The sequence below is a fragment of the Primulina tabacum genome, chromosome 12 (genome assembly GCF_025594145.1).
Source record: "Primulina tabacum isolate GXHZ01 chromosome 12, ASM2559414v2, whole genome shotgun sequence".
In the NCBI taxonomy this organism is placed as follows: domain Eukaryota; kingdom Viridiplantae; phylum Streptophyta; class Magnoliopsida; order Lamiales; family Gesneriaceae; genus Primulina; species Primulina tabacum.
Genome location: NC_134561.1, coordinates 37,655,864 through 37,678,843, shown reverse-complemented (window position 1 = coordinate 37,678,843; position 22,980 = coordinate 37,655,864). Strand labels below are relative to the sequence as shown.

Sequence of the window (22,980 nt, the reverse complement as noted above, 5' to 3'; positions counted from 1 at the left end):
GAACACTGGATAATATCATGATGCAAAATCTAAGGTTTCAAAATTTATTTGGATATGTGAGGTTCAAAAAAATATATATCATCACATCATATATCGGATATCGCATCGAAAAGATATACTGATCTCTTATCCGAACAAGTTGTAAATTGTTCGACGTTCTATCACGGCGGTTTAAATTCTCTAAAATATACTTACTTATTTCTCCTATTTTTTTCTGGGATAGTACATATGATGTGTTTCACCACCTACAAGATAATTAGATTGTATATTATCTTGAGTTATTTAAATAAATCGGCTTAAATTTTTAAAAATATAATTTCAAATACTGAAATCTTATCTGATCGTAGAAATATTTGTAAAATAAATAATAAATTCGGGGGAAAAAATTGAAGCAGAACAAAATCCAATTCACCGATATGGCATTCAAGTAAATTTATACTAAAAAGAGGTTATTTTCAGTTCTATGCAGATCTCCTCGATTTCAGCTATAAATGACATTCGCATCGACTTCTTTGTATTTTCCGATCCGCCGTACGCAATCGGAGCTCTCTCTCACGGACAAGACATCTCAAATTTCGTTCCTCTCCTGATAAATTATCAAAAAAAAGATCCATTTTTTTTTTCGGAATTTCATTTGGAAGATTGATTGAATTTTGATGCATTCGTTGTAGTTGAACAGCATTTGGATCGGTTCGATCTTTCTGTGCATCTACCAATCTCCTTAAGCCTCGGCCGCATCGAATTTTCGGTTTTTTTTGGGTAATTTTTTCAGATCTCTGTTCCTTGACATGTTTAATGATATGCATGTGATTGGATCAAGTGAATTACGCAAGATTTGTGATTTTTTGTGTGTTTGGTGTGTAGTTTGTGTTGATCGTTGATGTTTGAGTGACGGATCTCTCTCTTTCGATGTGAATTTGTGAGGTTATGTGGCTGCATCTGCTTTTAGATTCGTGTTTGTGTTTTTTCCTTGTTCCGTGTGTTTTTGTTGAATTGAATATTTGTGTGTGTGGAAACGGTAGTCTTTGAGTCTGTGTAAACTGATAGCTATATGATTTCTTTTGGTAAAATTGATCAGGTTTGAGTCGGCCTGAAGAATGTGGTGATTTTTATGTATTTATGAAGAACAGCGACTTTTTCTGCGTTTTTTCTTATGCAGATGGATGGCTTGTTCTAAAAAAGAAACCCAAAAAACTACACTATATTTTGCTCATTTTTATGATTAAGGTTCATTAAAATTCTTCTTTTAGGCATTATCATCAGCAATAACGGTCAAAGATATGATTTTTACCGTTATCATCAGCGATAACGGTCAAAGATATGATTTTTACCCGTTATCGTCAGCTATAACGGCCAAAGAATAGATTTTTACCCGTTTGCCGTGAGCCGAGGATACTATTTTTACGAAACTATTACATTTGGTTTTGTTTAATAAGTGAAGGTTTGATCTATTTCCCACCTTTTTTCTTTTTTCAGCGGAACCGTGAAATATCTGGTTGTACGAGTTTGTGGATCTTAGATTGTTTGCTTAGAGTTGGCTGGGACTAATTTAGACTGGGTCACGGGGCAAGCAATTAAAGACGCTACTGTTGAAATTTTTTGTGCTTAAATTTATGTGATATGGAAAACATACATTTTTTAATTCTGCTGATAGCACGGTGAATGTCGTCTTTCTTATCCATGTTGTGTTCTGGAAGGCGTACCGCGTATGAATTTGGTTTGTTGTAGGCTATATAATGATTTTGGTGCTCACCTTTGGTTAATGGTTGTGTTATTGCAGACTTCGCTGCTGAAATGGCGTCGCCAATTGCATGGTACAGGGGAAGAGTTAAAGCTGTTCCGTCCGGAGACAGCTTGGTGATAATGGGAAACTCCAAGGCTGAGATCCCCCCAGAGAGGAGTATCACTTTGTCATCGTTAATGGCTCCAAAGTTGGTACGTTCAGATTATGCGGAAACCTTCATATTTACTCTTGGTTGGACAAAATCATTTTTCCTGATATCCTGGCCGTCTGATTTTTACGCTTGTGATAAAGGTTTTATATTATCTTTTAGGGGAATAGGAGAGCAATCTGCTGGTTCTTTTGACATCCATGCATGAACATTTGAAAATAAATAATAAATTTGTGTGCCCTGTTGTCTCAACTTAGGGGATCCATTGATTAGAGATGAATTCCGCTAGCTATTTTATGAACCAGTGCAACTTTGTTATGTTAGGAGCCACTAAATTTCGACAATAAGAGCGCCTCATGGTTGTATTGACTTTCTCTTGCAGTTCTTATTAAGAGGGTTTCATATTTGTAGCTATGTTCGGATTTTGGTTTTGTGACTTTTTAATCTGGGTTGTATTTGAATAAGTTTTCATTTTACACTTTTATTGTGGCCATCAGTTCTATTTTCTGTTTATAGGGTGCACCACACAGAGGTGGTATCGATGAGCCTTTTGCATGGGACAGCAGAGAATTTCTGAGGAAGCTTTGTATTGGAAAGGTGTGATATACTTTAATTATTGTTTCTTTTTAAGAAGTACTAATCATTCGGACCTAATGTTTTAGTCTCTTGGAAAAGATGACACATTTATTTTGCCTTAATGTCCGACAGGAAGTCACTTTCAAAGTGGATTACACTGTTGCATCCATAAATCGGGAGTTCGGCACTGTTTTCCTTGGAGACAACAACAATATGGCTTTAACCGTTGTCGCTGCAGGCTGGGCGAAGGTTTTTTTTATTCTTGTTCGAGTTTCTAGCGTTTCTCTTTGGTTTAAGCCTTGCGTTATGTTATTTATTTCACTTGCAGGTTAAAGATGTAGGTCAACAGAAAGGAGAATCCAGTCCTTATTTAGCAGAGTTGCTTCGGCTCGAAGACCAAGCCAAACAGCAAGGCGTGGGTCGCTGGAGCAGGGTATGTCTTAACTATCAGTGTGAAGATTAGTTCATTGAATCACCTTTTTTACGTGGATGAATTTTGATGCTGCTTCTCCAGGTTGTTTCTGATTTCTGATTTTGTTATAAAATATTTTGACATCATTGCTGCATTCAGGTACCAGGCGCTGCTGAGGCTTCCGTTAGGAACCTGCCTCCATCAGCCATGAGTGATCCTGGCAGTTTTGATGCTGTGGCTCTCTTGGCCGCAAATAGAGGTAGTCCTTTGGAGGCTATTGTGGACCACGTCCGTGATGGAACCACACTTCGTGTACAGTTGCTTCCAGAGTTTCAGTATGTCCAAGTGTTTGTTGCTGGGGTTCAGGTATTGAACCTGGCTGAATGATCAAATATGATCAAAGTTTTATTAATCAATTGTTATGCCATTCTTTGTTTCCCGATCTTAATTCTCGCAACTGCAATTTTTCCATCAGGCACCATCTGCGGGTAGGAGGGCTGCATCGGAAACTGCCACTGGAACTGACACTGCCTCGACTGAACAAAATGGAGATTCAGTGGCAGAATCTCCTGCCCCATTGACATCTGCAAAGAGAATTGCTGCCTCTTCAGCATCCATGGTTGAAGTTCCTCCAGATCCCTTTGGTAGAGAAGCCAAACATTTTACTGAGACTCGTGTGTTGCACAGAGATGTGAGTATCATTGAGATTTTGTAGTTTAATCTCTTAAAATTGTAACTATTATGTATTTGTCAAATTGTTACAGGTCCGGGTTGTATTAGAGGGTGTTGACAAATTTAGCAATTTAATTGGCTCGGTATTTTATCCTGATGGTGAATCAGCAAAAGAATTGGCATTGGAGCTTGTTGAAAATGTAAGATGAAAAACTTATTACCTTTTGTCAAAAAAACAATGTGTTGGATTAGATTATGAACCTATTTGAGCTCCAACTCTCATGAGATTTTATGTAGTGCTGTGCACGACGGAGAATTTGATGCCTGAAACAAGCTTCCCAACCAGTGGATCAAGATAATATTCGAGCATGCTTTGTATTCTATTTTTTAAGTTACTGGATGAAAGATATTTGTGCCCGATTGATCCCTTATTGAGATAGTAACTGGAAATAAATTATAAACAAATGGCATTGGAGCTTTTCGAAAATGTAAAATGAAAAACTTATGACCCTTTTTAAAAAAACCAACGTGTTGGATTAGATTATGAACTTACTTGAGCTCAACTCTCTCAATGTTTTCTATAGAGCATGATGGGACAAATTGATGCCTGAAACAAGCTTCTGAACCAGTAGATCAATATAACATTCTAGCTTACTCTTTAGTCTATATTTTAAATTACTGTTTGAAAGATATTCATACCAAATCGATCCCTAATTGAGACAGTAACTGGAATAAAACTATAAAAAAAATTGATTATGGTACACAGATATCATTTGTGCTTGTAATGACAATCTGGTGCTTTTTTCTCATCATAAATGTGATGAATCAGAATGGAGCGTGTGTGTTGTCACTTGACACAGTTGTGCACATGCGTCAATGCTTTGTCAAAACATGAGTTTTTATTTATTTTCTGAACACTCATTGTTATTATTACTCGTATTTTGATGATAACTAGTTTGATATTGTAAAAGTCAACTGCCTATTGATGAATTAGTCGTCGGAGATGATTCAGTGTGCAGTAGTATGACTGTTTTAAACCAAAAATAAAATAAACAAAATCCATTTGTTTTTTTGGTTTAAATTTTGTTTTTTTCTGCAGGTTTTGGCGAATTAAATTATTTGCAACATTCTCTGACATACATTAACTATTTTGCTCCGAAGACTTATTCCTCAGAATTTCCTGTTATGATTTTACAGGGTTTAGCTAAATATGTGGAATGGAGCGCAAGCTTGTTGGAAGATGATGCTAGAAGGAAGTTGAAGAATGCTGAGCTTCAGGCGAAGAAGGCCCGGTTAAGAATGTGGACTAACTATGTTCCCCCTGCATCAACCTCGAAGGCCATTCATGACCAAAACTTTACAGGAAAAGTAAGTCACTCCTGGTGTTGACACCTTTCTCTTCTCGATTTTATATTTCCTGCCCTTCTCGCAGAAACTTAGTTTTGAACTTATGCAGGTTATTGAAGTTGTAAGTGGGGATTGTATCATTGTTGCTGATGACTCATTGCCGTTTGGAGATCCATCTGCAGAGCGACGAGTCAATCTTTCAAGCATAAGGGGTCCTAAAATGGGCAATCCTCGTAAAGATCAAAAACCTGATCCCTATGCTCGTGATGCTAAGGAATTTCTGAGAACACGCTTAATTGGCCGTCAAGTATGGTTCTTGACTTTTGATACACTGTTTCCTGCACCATATTTGTATTAACTGCTTTCTTCAGGTGCATGTTGCGATGGAGTATTCTAGGAAGGTTAGTTTGGCTGATGGGACTGCTGCTTCATCCGGAGCAACTGAAATGAGAGTTATGGATTTTGGATCTGTCTTCCTTCCAACCAAAGATGGGATTGAGGCTGCATCTGGAACGGGAAGTCAGCAGGCTGGGACAAATATTGCCGAGCTATTAGTAGCTCGTGGTTTTGCCACTGTTGTCAGGCATCGTGATTTTGAGGAGAGATCTAATCATTACGATGGCCTTCTTTCTGCTGAATCTCGTGCAATTGCTGGGAAGAAGGGTATGCATTCCGCCAAAGAGCCTCCTGTGAGGCATGTAACTGACCTGCTAACGGTTAGTATTTTGCAATATTGAATTGCTGATACTACTATATAATAAATAAATTTTGTTGAGTTTATATTAATTAAATTACTGAAACAAATGATTTTCTGTCCTTGTATTTGAAATTGTCTCAGGCTGCTGCCAAGAAAGCGAAAGACTTCTTGCCATCTTTGCAACGCAGTGGGAGGATGACTGCTGTTGTTGAATATGTGCTTAGTGGCCATCGATTTAAAATCGATATTCCCAAAGCAACCTGCAGCATTGCTTTCTCATTATCTGGGGTCAGATGTCCTGGTCGTGGAGAGCCTTATTCTGAAGAAGCTATTTCCTTTATGAGAAGGAGAATAATGCAGAGGGATGTTGAGGTAGTGTTGTCCTTGTCTTATTATATTCCAGGATTTTGCTTTCATACCTAACTGTGTTTTATAATCTCTTGCTCTAGATTGAAGTAGAAAGTGTTGATAAAACCGGAACTTTCTTGGGAACCCTATGGGAGTCCAGAACCAATATGTCAATACCCCTTCTGGAAGCTGGCCTGGCAAAGCTTCAATCTTTTGGCATGGATAGGATCCAGGATGCTCACCTTCTGGCTCAAGCTGAGCAGTCAGCAAAACAAAAGAAGTTGAAGGTAAGTACTCTAGGGTTTAACTTACAATCCTTGTTCGCATCTTTTATTCCTAATATTTTCAATTTGCAGATATGGGAGAATCATGTGGAGGGAGAGGAAGTTTCTAATGGTTCAGCTGTTGAAAGAAGGCAGAAAGAAGAGATCAAGGTATGTGGGCCTTAAAAATGCTGACACTTTTTTGTCTTTTGTTTTTAATGGGAATTTTTTGATCCACGTGATCTTTGTTAGGTTGTGGTTACCGAAGTCCTGGGAGCTGGTAAATTCTATGTCCAGTCGGTTTCTGATCAGAAGGTGGCTGCTATACAGAAGCAGCTTGCCTCTCTAAACCTTCACGATGCTCCTTTAATTGGGGCCTTCAATCCTAAAAGGGGGGATATTGTTTTGTCTCAATTTAGTGCGGATAATTCTTGGAACCGAGCAATGGTAAGATGCTATGCATGTATATGCTCTTTAGATTTGTTGAAGATAATTAATGAATATTATAACAATTTCATATCATTCATCCCGTTTACTTGCTGTAAGTTTCATAGTACTACTTGAATCAAAGCTTTTGAAATTGAAATATATTGGACTGGACGGTGGTTCTAAAGTTGACTTGGAAATATGTTAATGGTATAATAAAATGATTATATATTCCTTGAAATTCTTTTTGCTTGCTAGCTTTGGTTGCTGTTTCGACGTCATTTGTGATTATTATTGCTTGCTGGTTTTTGTTGATAATTTATAAATCTTTAGTAATTTATTTAAAAATAAACCTGGAAAAATGTCTACAAAATTTTTTTTGAGTGCTAAACATGTCATTAGTAAAATAGAAAGAATATTTTATACCCGCTGAACTGATTCTCTTTGGCAGCTTATAATAACCACATGTTGACATGAAATTTTTTATTTCTTTAGTTGGGTTTGGTCCATGATACACGGGGTATTTCAGTAGATTGAAGTTATAAATATACCCTGTGTTCACCATGAAAATTATAATTTTTTACTGTTTCTTTTCTATTTTTCTAACTCGTTATTTTAAATTTCGAAGATTGTGAACACTCCTCGAGGTGCTGTTGAATCTGCAAATGACAAGTTTGAGGTGTTCTACATTGACTATGGAAATCAAGAAAACGTCCCCTTCAGTCATTTGCGTCCTCTTGATTCGTCAGTATCCTCTGCCCCAGGCCTTGCTCAGCTTTGCAGCTTGGCATTTGTCAAGGTTCCAAGCTTGGAGGATGACTATGGCCAAGAAGCGGCTGTTCGTTTGAGCGAACACCTATTAAGTGCTCCAAAAGAATTTAGGGCCTTGATAGAAGAAAAGGACACATCAGGCGGAAAAGTGAAAGGACAAGGAACTGGGACTATATTTATGGTCACCTTGATCGACACAGAAGCTGATATCAGTATAAACGCGATCATGCTGCAGGTTCAACTGACTCTTCTTTCTGGAAGCATTTTCTCAAGTTCTTCATATTTTTATGCTCTAATATTGTGAATGATCAATCATCTATCAATCAAGAATTAGTTCCTATTTCCTTGCTCAATGACAAGGAATTGGTTTAAACTCAATTTAATGGAAAACCATGAAAAGACTAGTTATCTCTTTCAAGTTCGTGCTGCAGATCATCTTTTTTTCATGTGCTTATCATGATTTAGAATAGGTAGAGTTTTATTAGTAGGGTTGTACTCTGATCATGACCAAATTCGTAAACTTGTCAGGAGGGACTTGCTAGGTTGGAGAAAAGGCGTAGGTGGGAACCCAAGGACAGACAAGAGGTGTTGGATGCCTTGGAAATATACCAGAAAGAAGCACGTGAGAAGAGACTCGCAATGTGGGAATACGGAGATATTGCATCTGACGATGAGGATATGGCACCACCTGCCCGCAAAGCTGCCGGAAAGCGGTGAACAATTGCTTTTCTCAGCCTGTACCGATATTATTGTGGCTCCGGTATGAATCTAAATCTTGACTCAAGCAGAGATGATAAGTTACATAGAGGACAAGTTTAAAGTTACATAAATCCCGCCAGTATGACAGATTGGTTGGTTGGTAGTTGAGAAGAATTTTGCTTGAATTTTTTTTTCTTGATTCGTATTTTAAAGTTTAGACTCATAATAAGGTTTGACCTCCAACTTGTCTTGGATTTTTGTTTGCATCACATTTGAAATGATTTTTTTTTTGTTTTATTTCCTGTATTGCTTATCTACTGATCCAGCACTTGTCATCTGAAATCAACAGTGTTCACCATGAAAATGAGTATTTGCGTTGCTGCTCTGTGTCTAGGATTTAATACTATAGACAAGAAAAGAATTGCAGTCCCTGCTATATTTGATTATTTATCTCTGTCCCACCCACACACACACACATAGATACATATATACACACACACACACACATATATATACAGTTTTCTCATTCAAATACAATAAATAAATACAAACCCCCCCCCCCCCCCCCCCCCCCCCCCCCCCCCACACACACACACACACACATATACATATATGTGTACCCCCCCAACCCCCACACACATACATATACATACATACATACAGTTTTCTCATTCAAATACAAAAATAAATACAAAAAAAAAACCCCTTTCACAAATTATATTTTTTTCTCCAAGTATTTGGCTCATAGGAGAAATGAGAAGTTACTTTTAGATCTTTCCTATTTTTAGGTCATTATCTCAATAATCCATTTAAAGATAGACAATTATTGATAAATGTGAGGTTCATTATTTTTTCAAAAATTTCAGTAATTTAAGAACATGACCCCAACGAACAAAAAGATGTACAGTCTCTCCGGAGCGGTGCAAACAGCACTTATGCCCGATTCTCGTTTCGGATTCGGCACAAGTAGCTTGATCACCCCGTAGAGTCAAGATTGGACTTTGATGCCTTCACCATTTGTACCCGAATTCGAAACATCTAAAGAATATATTAGTGTTCATAGATACTAAGAATCATTTTTGTTGATACTCTGTTAATCTCGAACTAATTATTCAGAATTTACTCCAGTCGAGTTCAATATAAGAATTTTCAATCTTAGCTGGTCGAGTTCGACTCAAATGCAAGTAAACATCCTCCCAAGATACATCACTCAGGGGTGTACTGTGGGCACTGGTGTGTGTGTGTGTGTGATTTATTTTATATTGTTGAAGGTGGAATTTCATTAACATTGTAAAAAGGTCTTTTTTTTTACAGCAGAAACAAAATGTTTAGGAATTAAGTAAACAAAATCCGAGTTGGATCCTTTTCTAGTTGCAAGAAGAAGTTGATTAGCCTGCTGGGGACATTTTCGGACGAGATCCCCCCCCCCAGTCTTTCCATACAGCCTTTCCTAGTGTCTCATACTAGACGACATTAGCTGATTACGATTAAGGATGACAACGGGACGGGTTTAAAACAGATTTGGCCAATCTCAAAACATGTCCCATAAAAATAAAAACACTGAACCCGTACTCAAACCCACCCCAGAACCCAGAGGTTAGACCCATTAATCATATTTTATTTTCACTTCTAGTTAGTAGTTACTACATGCCAAAAAAAAATAATATATTCATTAAAGTTACATCTCAAACATAACATTTAATAATAAATTAACAAAAAGAATAGCTATCGCAAGTAACGACCAAGAAATTTCGTATCATTCTTTAAAAAAACTAATTAAACGCAATAATATAAATTATAAACAAATTAGCATGTGTAAAACCGCTCGCAGTCCCGAATGTTCTTTCAAAAACACTCCAAGAGTGGATTGGCCGACTTCAAAGCATTAAGGAGGAGTTGGAAGTTAACAAAGCTCGAGAGACCTCGGCTCTGGTTCAATCCTTTCATACCTCGATGAAACTGTGCCTGTGAAATCACGCTTTTGAACCAATTGGCCGGTCTAGACCCGGTCCTTAAATTCCAGACCCACTCAGATTGGGGCAGATTTTATATGTGGTAGGGTTCATTGTCATCCATATTTACACTCAAATTTTCAAGTTCATATATAAAACTTTCAATCCAATCAACGTAAAATATTTAACACTCTTACGTCAAACAATGACAACAAAAGCAAGAAAACATAACGATATATTTAAATTATGATATCATGCTAAAATTTAGAATTCAATCTTCCTCAAGTTCAAAAACTAACTAAAAAAACTACCAAAATTCATATATATAACTCTCAATTACTTAATTTATCTCAATGACTTAATTCAATTTAAGCAACACATTTGACAGTAACAAATATAATAATAAAAAAACAGTGAATAAAATTAAGCATGCCCCAGTGAGGAGATACATTAAAGCAAAATTATAGCCTTCAAAATTTCCTCTACGTCAAATCCAATCCAAGTAGAAGTATGAAAACAACACATCTCAATAAATGTTCTCTTATACACTGTCATACAAACCTAATAAAGGAAAAAAACAAGTGATCTAGCAATGGCTGGCAGTGCATATTTTTTCTTCGAGATCCCTAAATTAGGGGGACAATTGAAATCGTCAATGCCATCTGGCTTCCTAATTGTCGCGCCTTGTGCTCCTTCGCCGAGGAGCAGCATCTGCAGAGGAATCGTCGTTCTGCTCATCCTTCTCCTCTGAGGTCACTTGGTCATTTGAGGTTTCAGCAACACCTGTATTCTCAGCCTCTGTACTTGGTTTAGCCTAAAGTCGACAATCAATTCATACACACGAGAGGAACATATTAGTGATTAGTAAATAATAAAAGCAAACGAGAGATGCAAAATAAATAATTAATGAAATCAACTCACAGGCTTCTTTCCACCAAAGATGAGTTTCAACAAAACTGTGAAGATGACAACAACGGCGGAGACGAGAATTCCAATCGTGAGGTTTGGTTGTTTCTCAGCCTTCTCAAGCAGGTCCTGCATAGATAAGAGCCTAGTCTTAGAAATCTGAAATCTGCAAAAGACAGAACTAAAACCCAGGTAAATAGGACAACTTACCAATACTTTGACCTTGTGCTCACCCAAGAAGGGAAGGTCTGCAGCTTTGTAAAGGTAATCGAACACGATTTTCTGAAACAATTTAACAGTAGAATGCACAGTTTAAAACCAGTGTATACGAAAATTGTTAAAGGCAGGAAAATACGGTGAGACTCCATAATTACCTGGACTCCTTTGAGCCCATCTGAACTTGGTTCCTCAGCCTTTTGTTTCTCTTTCTCTACGTCAAATTTCGGTTTCCATGCTGTTTCTCGGTACAATTGTGCAACTTTTTCATTGGAGGCTATCAAAATATTGTCAAACAATATACCATCTTGCATTGTCCAGATCTCAATGCCGATTGCTGCAATTGGATCAAAGTTTGGTTTGTCCACTTCGAAGTACTCTGGGTTTCCAATTAGTTGAGCCTTCCAAATACCCTTGTAGTTAGGGTTCTCAATGAGCGGAGGCTGCCATTTTCCTTTGTAAGCAGGATTCCTCTTCATCGGCTTCTTCCACTCCCCACATCCAGGAGCCTCTGCACATTTGGGGTTGTCAATTTTTGGTGCCTCCCATTCACCATCCTCTTCATCATCCCAATCTTCTGGTTTTGTAGCTTCAGGATCATCAACCTCCTCAGGTTCATCATCCAACCAACCTTCAGGCTTCTCAGCTTCTTCATCTTCAATTTCCATTGGAGCATCCTCATCCCAGTCCTCGGGTTTAGTGGCTTCTGGGTCTGGGATTTTCGCTCTCTCATCCCAATCTTCAGGTTTCCTGTCATCAGGATCTGGGATAGTCTTTGGTGGGATAAGTGACGGTTCAAAGTCTTCTTCTGAAAGGAAGTTAGCTTTCTTCTTTTCTTCACCATCAATCAATATCCTCAGCTCGTTATCTGGTTTCAAGATGGCAGTGTAAACATGGGTCAATTTGTCCGATGGCACTGATGGCGGATACTTGAGATGATGTTCAATATATTTTCCAGTTTTGGGGTTTTCATGCTTCAAAATAAAGTGAACCTTATTGGTGGCTCCACATTTGTCAGGACCAAACATTATTGTGTACGGTGACTCATTATCAAAATTCTTGGGAATCCATCCAGCATCCTGAGGGCGGAGGTATTTGATATAAGCACCTCCACATTCGAGGCCTTCCTGGAGGCGGACCTCAAACTGAAGGACAACTGTTTCATCCTTGAGTTCAGCAGGTTCTTCAAGTACTTTCACTATGGCATGTTTCTTGGCCTTCTGACTCACAAGAAGCCCATAATCATCATGTCCCTCACTCTTCGAATGTTTCCACACACCTGAGAACATATCAAAGGAGTGCAAAAAGGAACATTGAAAATCAAAAAAAATTTCCTCAAAATGCCATAATTTCAGAGATTAAGAACTGCATATACATCCATTTGCCAAAAAATAACCAATTAGACAATTCAAAACATAAAGCTTGGTAGGCCAATAAGGGTATAAAGAATAACAATCAACAGAACTTCAAAACCACAATTTTACCTTAAAAGAAAAAAATGCGTCACCTGAAGACCTGATTAGGCGAAACAATTAACCAAATAATTTTGCCTAGCGTAGACAGAATAACGAATAGCATCATTTGTTTTATAAAAGGATGCTTGAATAGAGATACGAAAATACAGATACAGAAACCGGGTGAATGTGGTTTTAGAGTTCAAGTTTCATATTTCACTGTGATTCTTTTTAATAATAAGTTTAAAATACAATGCTTGATAAATTAAATAATTAATTTCTTAAGCTTCTGTAACCATACAAAGTAAGCGGTAGAAATATAAAAGGATGTTCAACCAACAGCACACAACTTGCTTTCATTTCCCCACCCCTATATGAAAACTCTGAACAGTTCATAGAACTAAAACAAGCATCCCTTAGCAATCTTTTTCCTAAAGCTAGTTCTTTCGCACGGAGACAACAAATTAACCCTTATCTCAGAATAATAAAGCAACCACAATCACAACCATAACGCATTTACAATTTCTAAATCAGACAAGAAGGAAAAGTGGCAAAACTACACGAAGAGAGGTAAAATTCCCAAGCACAAAAGCCACCGAAAATATAATACGCGCGTCAATCTCCATATGCAAACACAAATTTGAACCGTATAAAAACAAAAAAAAAACCAATCATCGACTAATTTAACAATAGCAGCAGATCCGATAAACTCTTACCGTTGTAATCCTCCTTCTCAGAAACCACCCATCTCCCCTCGAATTTCTCATCAAACGACTCGTAGAATTTCTGCAAAACAACACAAATTCATAAGCTAAAACAGATCCAACAAAAACCAAAACCTCAACAAGCACTAATAAAAATTACGCCCAAACCCACCACATCATCAGAAGCGCGGAGCTGGGAGACGAAGCACCCGATCGACAACAGCAACAAACATTGCATTATCCAAATCTTCCGCTTCCGATCCTCCATCGTACGAGCAAAAATCTGACACCGATCACAAGGAATGGAAATCTGCAACACGGATAGAAAATTTCGGCGAGCTGAAAAATCTTCGAAAGAGTGCAAAATGGATACTAAGGAGAGTTTATTTATGTGTAATTATATAGATCTGGCTAACAAATGGAATCGCGTAATTTCGACCAATGATATTTTCTTGCCACGAGAAGTGGACCAATGAAACCCGGCCACGTCTCACGTTTTACGTGGAAAAAAATCTGGTAACTCCAGCGCCGGATCTCGGGTACACCCGTTGTTATTATTAATATTAAGATTAGGAATATATATTATATTATATTTTATATATATATATATATATAATAATAATATTACCGTCTTAAGTGTATATTTTATGATGATTTATATAAAAATAATATGTTTTTATAAATTGAGTAAAATATCAGTCGAATCAGTCTCAAGAGATTTTGTGATCAATCTTATATGTCAATTAAATCTACTATTAAATTACACAAATTAAATATTATCCTAATAGTAATTTGTGTGAACCGATCTCACGGATTGTATTTTGTGAGACGGATCTCTTATTTGAGTCATCCATAAAAAAATATTACTTTTTACGCTAAATGTCTTACTTTTTGAATATCGGTAGAATTGACCCGTCTCGCAAATAAAAATTCGTGTGATTGTTTCACAAAAGAGATACTCTTATCTAATATATAAAAACCATATTTTTATTTTAATATATAAATCTCGTTTCATCTATTAGTGTATATCTCACCAATTTTTTTAACATTTTCTTCAAATAATAACTTTTTGTATAATTTTTTATGTTTAATTGTTTTTCTATACTAATATTTATTTTAAAATTTTATTTTCAACCCAACTAGTTCTCCGAATGAAAAAACATTAAATGTTCTGAAACCAACATCTTTGATGTTATTTGACGTGAATTAATTTACCATTTCCATATAATATATAGTTGACAACTCGAAGTTACACCTTATCTTTTTCTCTCTAGTATTTCTTGTTCTTGGCCTTTAATAAAAAATCATGTATAATATACTACACGCGTAGAACTCTTAAATAATGTAAATACGTTATTCTTCTTCTTCTTTTTTATATATTATATGAGACGATATTACATAATATTTAATATAAAATATATAATATGTCATGTCAAAAGATCTAACAATTCATAAAACAAATCAATCTGAACAGATATCTTGTGAAATGATCTCACGAATCTTTATCTATGAGACGGATCAATTCTATCAATATTCGCAATAAAAAATAATATTTTTTCATGGATAACTCAAATAAGAGATATCTGTTTCACAAAATACGATTCGTAAGACCGCCTCACACAATTTTTTGTCATAAACCGTGTCTATATAATTTAATAAGATAAGACTCGAAATCATGTAAACCCCACAAAAACTAACTTGATAAAAGATGATATTATACAACACGATACTAATTTAATTAGAATTAAAAGATAATAAAAATCCTGATTTTGCATTTTATTCCTCCACATATGTTACAGGTAAATGTACAATATTGTCGAGAAGAAAAGTGAAGTGAAAAGCCCATATGTCCGTCCATAGGGCCTTCGGTCCACTCCAATATCTTTCAATCACTCCCCACGCATAGGCCTGCATAGTTAAAAAAACACACAAGCTTCTGATAAGCCCAAACGACGAACAATAGATTGATTAATACGCAGGTACAAGCATAAACGTGGATAAAACAATCTCATGGATCGTATTTTGTGAAACGAATATTTTATTTGAGTCATCAATGAAAAATATTAATTTTTATGATTAGAGTATTACTTTTTATTGTTAATATCGGTAAGGATGACCGACTCACAGATAAAAAATTCGTGAGACCGTTTGTAAGTAAATGGACAAAATTAAACTATTTCGATGGAAACAATTCATTAATTTCGGTAATAACCTAATTAAAGATAATTAGATTTTTTCTATAATAATGTTATTAAATTTTAATTTTAGTCTTGAACTCTATCTTGGAAATAATTTTAGTAATTATCAGAAAAGCAAAAAAATCGACAATGGGTCGGATGGCATAATCTGGTGATCTCGTCAAAGGGTTAGATTTCACTCACCTGATGACGACGAGATTTGCAGACTATCATATTATAAAGATATTATTCATATAGATAATGATGTCGTTTATTCAATATTTTGACAACCAAATGTCTGAGGCATTGAGGTAGCTCTTTTCTTCGGTAATATTTGGGAAGTTTTTTGTTCCATTGTATCAAGGGAGAATGTGTTTTTTTAAAAACACAATAAGTGATTGTACACCACTGTATACGTTAAATATTATAATAAAATTCTTTTTATCTTGTTCATAGTTTTTATTATAATAATTTTTAAAAATTTCCATCGATGTCCAGTTTATTTTTTATTTTTATATTTTATTATTTAAAGGACCAAAACTTGACGTGAATAACATAGCACGCACCTGGCCAAAACATCGCCACCGATGGGATTCGACAAGATTTCTTGGCGATCGGAGTGCTGGATATGGGCCACCTTCCGGAAAAACGACTGCTTCACAAACTTATCAGCATCATCCGCCACGTGCTCCGGCTCCGCCACCTCCGGGAACGTCTCCCGCCTCGACTTCCGGACGGACACATTGGGAGCACGCCCCAGCTGATGCAGCGCCGTGTACACCCCGAAACTGGCGGATAAAGCTATCATCCCCAGGGCCACGCAGACCGGAAAGAAATCACCCTTCGGCAACCTGTTCAGGCATAAACCGCATAAAAAACAAATTCTTGACAGTTCACTCGTATATGTGTATGTATATATATTTGATGATTATTACTTGGATTTGATGAATCCTGGAGAAGACTGGACCAAATGGGGAGAATCAACATAATAAGCTTTCAGTTTCGGGGAAGTCGACGTTGTAAAACTCGACCTCCCTCGTAACTCGTTAGCCATCGATTTCCAGTAAGCCTGCAAGAACAAGAAGTAAACTCATATTTCATTCTTCCAGAATTTTTAATGAAAGAAAACGGAGACTTGTAAAGTACATACAGCAGCTCGAAATGCCATGATTTTCCGATCTTCGTAGAAGATTCGAGTCTTGTGATTGATTTATAGCTGCGAGAGATGAGATTAATAAAGTAATAATGGAGGAGAAAAGGATAGCTGTCGAAAAGCTAACGGGACAGCGTTGTTATGGAACACTCTTGAAGCCCCACGTACATTCCCAGATTCCAAACTCTCATATTTTCTTCTTTAAAAAAAATTTCTTATATATTAACTAAATATTATATTATATTGATATCTATATTTTGTGTGAAAATATTAGATATCATGTTCAAAATTCTTAAAAAAAAATTAAAACATGATATGTCATCTTATAAATGATATGATTGTAAAAAAAAAAAATCAAGAATACATATAAAGTTTATCGGAACAAGATAGTTTTATGAATGATAAAAATTTGTGTGAGACGGTCTCACGTGTCGTATTTTGTGAGACGAAATTCTTATTTGAGTCATCCATGAAAAATTATTATTTTTTATTGTGAATATCGATAGGATTGACCCGTCTCACAGATAAAGATTCGTGAGACCGTCTCACAAAAGACCCACTCTTTATGAATTTACTAATATAAATTTTTATTTTTTTAAAAAAAATAAAGATGAATTTTTTATAATTTTAGAAGGATATTTTATATATATAATTAAAAAATTAAATGATGGAAAAAAAAACAGACAAGTAATATTTTTTTGTCAAATATAAACAGATTAAAATCAAGATAATAAATTTTCTTTAAGTTAGCTAAAAAAAAACATACATCATCAGTGCCCTCTTTTCTCTTGTGGATGGCAAAAAATAATCTTTCTTTGGTCAAACATTTATTTAAAAAATAATAATTATCTAATGTGTTTTGTATACACTCGAACACACTTATTTTCCAAAAATAATGTTTGAACAAAGTCATTCCTCCACATTTCCCCAACTTCAGACATCATAGGAAAATTCAACAGTATATTATTAATATAGCAAAAAAATGACAGTTCCGCAGGTTTGGTATTTGTTGTGCACATGTATACCTTTGTGGCAAAAGTTTACAACAATCACCTAGTATCATCACTCAACACAGAGGCACATTTACATCTCTCAACTAGTTAGTAAGTCAATCCCTAGTAGATAACTCCATGTAATGGTAGCTATCTCAAGCAAGAATCAAAATCTAGAGTATAATCCCAAGAATAACCGATCGCCAGTTTACAAAGTTAATTAATTTATCATCATCGTCGACTCCATTTCAGCTGTCTAGTAGAGACATAGCAACGCCTAATCAAGATCCAGTCTCTTCTTTGTGGCTTCGTAAACCAGATATGTGATGCTGGCTGATGGTACGACTTTGAGAAGATTTGGAAAAAGACCTTTATAGAAGCCCCAAAAACCTTCGATCCGAAATGTTCTCAAGAATACACCTGACATGCTATTGTCGGTCATGCCTTTGGTGGCACGATGAGCTTGCATTCTGAAAAATAACTCATCAATCAATACAAACAAGGTATGTTTTCTGATGCATGGACAATACTGGTTTCTATGATTCTATCGCCAAAATTTTTCGCCAATGGACAAAAATGGCTTATATTTTGTGTGCATTACCTTGTTCTTACCACCTGTAGTGGGTAAACGCAGGTTGCTCCAAGGGCTCCTGAAATTGTCCCACAACTGAGTTGCACAAGAGGGCCAGGTTCTGCATGATATTTAAATTTTAACCTTTTCAGTAATGGTGATGCATCTGAGGAAACGAAGACTTAACTTGATCCAATCAAATAGAAAAGGAGAAGTAGCTAACAACATACCACCATCCTGAAGAAAATATTTCCTGGACATGTCTTTCAAGGTCTCGTAGACAGCTAAGTCAATTCCTGCATAAGGAATAATTCCAAGAAGAGACGGGATCAATCCTCTATATAAGGCTCGAGGTCCCTCCTGAATCCAAATATCTTTTGATAATTTCCCAATATTTGGAACAGTCCCACTTTCACAAGCATAAGTTTGTAACCGTGTTTTGACAAGATCCATTGGGTAGATAGAGGTTTGTGCCACAGCTCCAGCCAACCCACCAGCAACAAGTCGACCCGCAGTTCCTACATCCCCGTTGGCATCTCCAATGATATTCTTCAACTTTTCGTATGTGTAAAACTTGATGGCACTTTCAGGTGCAACCTTCAACACATTTAGCCCATTACCCCGAAAAAAACCTAAAAGGCCACCTTCCTTCCACATGTTTTGAACTGCAGGAACAATTGAAGCACGTGTAGTCTGAACTTGTAAAACAACCTTAAGGCGATCAAGTGGCGCCGTCGCGGTACGAGAAGTGGCTCCAGCAACCCCTCTCCCGCAATTAAATACTTGGTGGCATCAACATGCTTGCTGATGCCTTCAGGAATTACAGCATGTTCACCAATATCTATAAGATATACCCTTTCCCAGTATCGATATATGTTTTCTATGGTAGCTTCATGCGGATAAAGCAGAAGAAAATCTCTCCACTCTTCGAAAGTTATAATTCCATTATTGTCCTTGTCAACATGCTCAACAAAACTGGCAAGTTCGTCATCATCAAATTCTATCCCTGCAAAAACAAGCTGCTGTGGCTTATAAGATGAAAACATTCCAAAAATATCCAAGAAATCAGAACTACAAAAGGATTCATCAAAGAGCTGACACAAGACTACTCACAAGCATTAAGAAAATTCTCAGGACTTCAAATGCTAATCATGCAAAGAAATCAATACTAACTAAATAAATGAGTAAAAGGATAACTAAGAAAACAGCATTAACCAACCATCCATAAGATATAGTCATATAGACTAACTTTATCATTCAAAGACAGCTAGTATAGGGACCATAACAATTAGTTTAAAAAGGTCAAAGTATCAACATATGAAGGAGATATTAGTCGCTTTTTATAATTGCAGTCCAAGGCGCCTACTTAACATTAAAAAAAATGAAGAACCGTTTTATGTGATATAAAACTCAGAATAATGATTAAACCCCATAAGGCATGCACCTAGGCTCAAAGCTCCGGGAATGCCCAGCCCTTGCACCTAGATACAATCCAAGAGCAGACCTCAACCATAAAGCTCAAGCCATGGTGCTCTTTTAAGGCTCAAGAACACCTTATTTGTAAGCCTAGTAAATCCAAAATGGAATGCAAGATAACATCTTTTCATTTCCGTTAATAGACTAAAGTTTTAATTTTAATGCTGTTTTGCTAAAGTATAAATGATAAAATTCTCTACAAATACTTATATTCTATAAAATCATTTCCTTTAGCACTCCACTTCAATATGCCGCGCGTCTTGCCTTGAACTTTGCGCCTAAACTCTATAGTAACTATGATCCTTATGCGACTCACGCTTAACTATGATCCTTATGCGACTCACGCTTCAAATAAATATGTAAAATAGACCACAAGAGGAAAGATAGAATGTGAATTCTTCCAGAAAGCAAGAAAAATGGAAAGGACCAAGGCCTCCAATGACATGTACTCCCATCAAACACAGGGGAAAGAAAAAGGTATTGAAATATATAGTGTCTTACCTGGATTCGAGCGAAAAGAAAGAAAAATAATATGAGCAAACACAGACAATTAATAACATCTTGTAGTTTGTGATAAACACTTGCTTCGTTATGAACGCCACAATTCCACCACAAAAGGAGTGTATCTACAAATCTAAGGTGCCAAGCTCCCAAACCAGGGCAAGGAGGTTTATGGTCAGCACAATACAAAATAGATAATTAAAAAATAAAAAAGCTAGGTCTGCATCACCTCACCGCAACAATTTTTCCAAATCAGTAGACAACACAACAAGCTTGCATATTATAATCCAAGGTCATCTTGATTTGGCGCTGTTTATGTTTTCTACAGCACAATGAAGGCCACATCATAATTGATTTAAGCACAAATCTTAATGTGTTACTATGAATTCTGCGTAGTTGAAGTGGCATTCTACAAGCAACGGAACTTCATCATAACTACAATAAAACACATGCCTCTGCTTCTATGGCTAAGATTTTTATGCAAAGACTAAGGATCAACGCATGCCTTCAACAAAGAGGATAGCTGGGGATGGATACACCAATCAACAATTTTAGAAAGGCATTGGCGCAAAGTAGCATAACATAATTCTCAGTACTGGAAAACCATTCAGATCACTTTCAGTCGAGAGACCTTTCAAGAAGTAACTTCAGGAATTTCACATTTTTGCATGCCATCGTAAATTAATTCCAATATTTACTGTTCTATATCTAAATTACAAACCAGAAATAAAAATTCTCAAATGCAATCAATCATATTCTTTACAGAAAAAGGTGCAAAATACCACAGTAGAGAAAATATACTTACCGGCCTTGACTAGAGCTTCCCACAGCTCCTCAGGTAGAATGCATCCATTGTGCTCCACGTCAATCGCCTGAAAAATCCTGTACAATTCCAGCTCCTTGTCATCCATATACTTTCTAAACTCCGGATAATCAACCCTCCCATCCTGATTCGCATCGCATACCTCGATCAGCTCCTTGGCGAACTTGTAATCCGCGGGGATTTGCATTGCCGAAAGCCCCTTCTCGATTTGGGCATAATCCAAATACCCCACATTATTCGTGTCGAAGGAACCGAACAAAGTCCGGATTCTCGAGTCCCGCTCCTCCTTGGTCTCCCTCAAGGCGGACAGCACATGATCCAGCGACACGGGCCCGGGTTTCGCGACCGGGTTGCAGGGTCCGAGGCGGTTTTTCGGGTCCTTCTGCCCGGTATCCATTGTTGCTGCAGCTGATTCCTGGGAATTCGCATTCCTCGACACTACCCCAGACATAAATGATATCTGCAAAAAGTTAGCACAATGGAAACACAATCGAGGGGATTTTTCTCACTGCATGCTACGAAAAAATATGGTGTTCTTCAGATCTGTGGAGCGAGCTGGGTTGCCTGCTTGTTGTGTGTATTAAAATGAAGATTGAGTTTGATAATGGAGAAGGAATGGAGAATATCTGGGGAGGATCTTCTCGAAGGAAGACCCGAGGAAATGACCCGGGTTGCTATTTGGAGCTCCGGTTTATGGAGAGGCGAATTGGTACCAAAAGATTCAAAATAAGCATAGCTATTACGTGGACAGTTTGAATTCTCAAATATAAGCCTTGTTTTTTTCAAAAAAATATATGTATAAATTCTATTTTTTAAATCATATTTTTATTTATGTAACTCATATTATATTATAATTATATTATATTATGTGATTATTATTTATCAATCAATACAGTTTCTAACTTATTAGTTTACATTTTTTTCAATTTTTATTTGATTAATAAGTATCGTTGGATATGTCAACGATTTTCAACGTCACATCATATATTTATATGACTAACTATCTTCTTCCGATGTTATATTAGTACTCTAATAAAAATAACTGAAATAAAAAATAATGTTATTAATCGACCATGGCTATAAATTTATCGACAACGGAATTTTTAAAAAAATAGACGTAAATTATAAGAGCACAAATATAATTTTTCATATTATATGATATATCTCTGCCCTATTGCACTGTATATCTTGTATTTAAATATAATAATTTCATATTATATTTATTTATTACTATTATTAAGAATCTCCATAATAGAGACAAAAATGGTGTCTTGGTCTGTTTTTTGATTTTTCAATTTTGTCCTTATGTTATACTAATATATTACACTTTTGTTTTTATTTTTATTTTTAATTTCAACAAACACTTTTGTATTTATTTATTTTTTTAATTACAACAATTCAAATAGCACTTAGTCTCTTGATAATTTGTCAAGTTTTATTTTAATCTCTCGATAATTATAAAAAAACTGTACACACACGTACCGCGTGTGGAAAGTAGCTAATACTATTTAAGAATAATTCATTATAAGTATCGTCTCTTGGTTTGAGTGATAAAAGTCTTGGGGCGCTAAAATAAAGCTTTTGGAGGTTCAAACATGTTTGAAAAAAATGTGCATAGAAGTTTTAGTAGGTCTCTTGTGAGACGGTCTCATGAATCTTTATCTGTGATACAGGTCAATCCTACCAATATTCACAATAAAAAGTAATACTCTTAGCATAAAAAGTAATAATTTTTCGTGGATGACCCAAATAAGATATTTGCTTCACAAAATACGACCCATAAGACCGTCTCACATAAGTTTTTGCCTAAAAGTTTTTTCTTCTCATCCTTTGTATGTCTTTTTTTCACGCCGAGGTGTTTAGTATCATATATAAAATTTGTTTCTGATATTATTAGGTAGTGTTTGGTTACTTTGATAATATCTCGTGTTTTATATCAAATTTACATATTT

General features: G+C 36.1%; 4 protein-coding genes across 4 annotated transcripts; 1 reads left to right on the top strand and 3 right to left on the bottom strand.

Moving 5' to 3' along the window:
* Window positions 1-494: 494 nt before the first annotated feature.
* LOC142521505 (ribonuclease TUDOR 1-like) lies at window positions 495-8,481 on the top strand. Its single transcript, XM_075624710.1, has 17 exons — window positions 495-759; window positions 1,781-1,935; window positions 2,409-2,489; window positions 2,601-2,717; window positions 2,797-2,901; window positions 3,040-3,246; window positions 3,356-3,571; window positions 3,645-3,752; window positions 4,750-4,920; window positions 5,009-5,206; window positions 5,271-5,615; window positions 5,738-5,968; window positions 6,046-6,231; window positions 6,301-6,378; window positions 6,460-6,654; window positions 7,262-7,639; window positions 7,933-8,481. Exons 2-17 carry the CDS (start codon window positions 1,795-1,797, stop codon window positions 8,119-8,121), a joined length of 2,946 nt encoding a protein of 981 aa, XP_075480825.1. The 5' UTR covers window positions 495-759; window positions 1,781-1,794; the 3' UTR covers window positions 8,122-8,481.
* Window positions 8,482-10,473: 1,992 nt separating this feature from the next.
* On the bottom strand, window positions 10,474-13,713 carry LOC142520131 (calnexin homolog). The gene is made up of 6 exons (XM_075623127.1): window positions 13,508-13,713; window positions 13,348-13,417; window positions 11,336-12,456; window positions 11,172-11,243; window positions 10,977-11,090; window positions 10,474-10,869 (listed from the first exon to the last, which is right to left on the bottom strand). The coding sequence occupies exons 1-6, from the start codon at window positions 13,601-13,603 to the stop codon at window positions 10,726-10,728; spliced, it is 1,617 nt and encodes a 538-aa protein (XP_075479242.1). The 5' UTR covers window positions 13,604-13,713; the 3' UTR covers window positions 10,474-10,725.
* Window positions 13,714-15,118: 1,405 nt separating this feature from the next.
* On the bottom strand, window positions 15,119-16,819 carry LOC142520853 (uncharacterized). Its single transcript, XM_075624003.1, has 4 exons — window positions 16,663-16,819; window positions 16,448-16,581; window positions 16,079-16,363; window positions 15,119-15,243 (listed from the first exon to the last, which is right to left on the bottom strand). Exons 1-4 carry the CDS (start codon window positions 16,678-16,680, stop codon window positions 15,225-15,227), a joined length of 456 nt encoding a protein of 151 aa, XP_075480118.1. The 5' UTR covers window positions 16,681-16,819; the 3' UTR covers window positions 15,119-15,224.
* Window positions 16,820-17,859: 1,040 nt separating this feature from the next.
* LOC142520683 (calcium-dependent mitochondrial ATP-magnesium/phosphate carrier protein 2-like) lies at window positions 17,860-21,740 on the bottom strand. The gene is given in 5 exon segments (XM_075623774.1): window positions 17,860-18,127; window positions 18,259-18,349; window positions 18,459-18,993; window positions 18,996-19,234; window positions 21,011-21,740. Coding segments are annotated over 5 exon segments (1,527 nt in total). The 5' UTR covers window positions 21,480-21,740; the 3' UTR covers window positions 17,860-17,934.
* Between the last annotated feature and the right edge of the window lie 1,240 nt (window positions 21,741-22,980).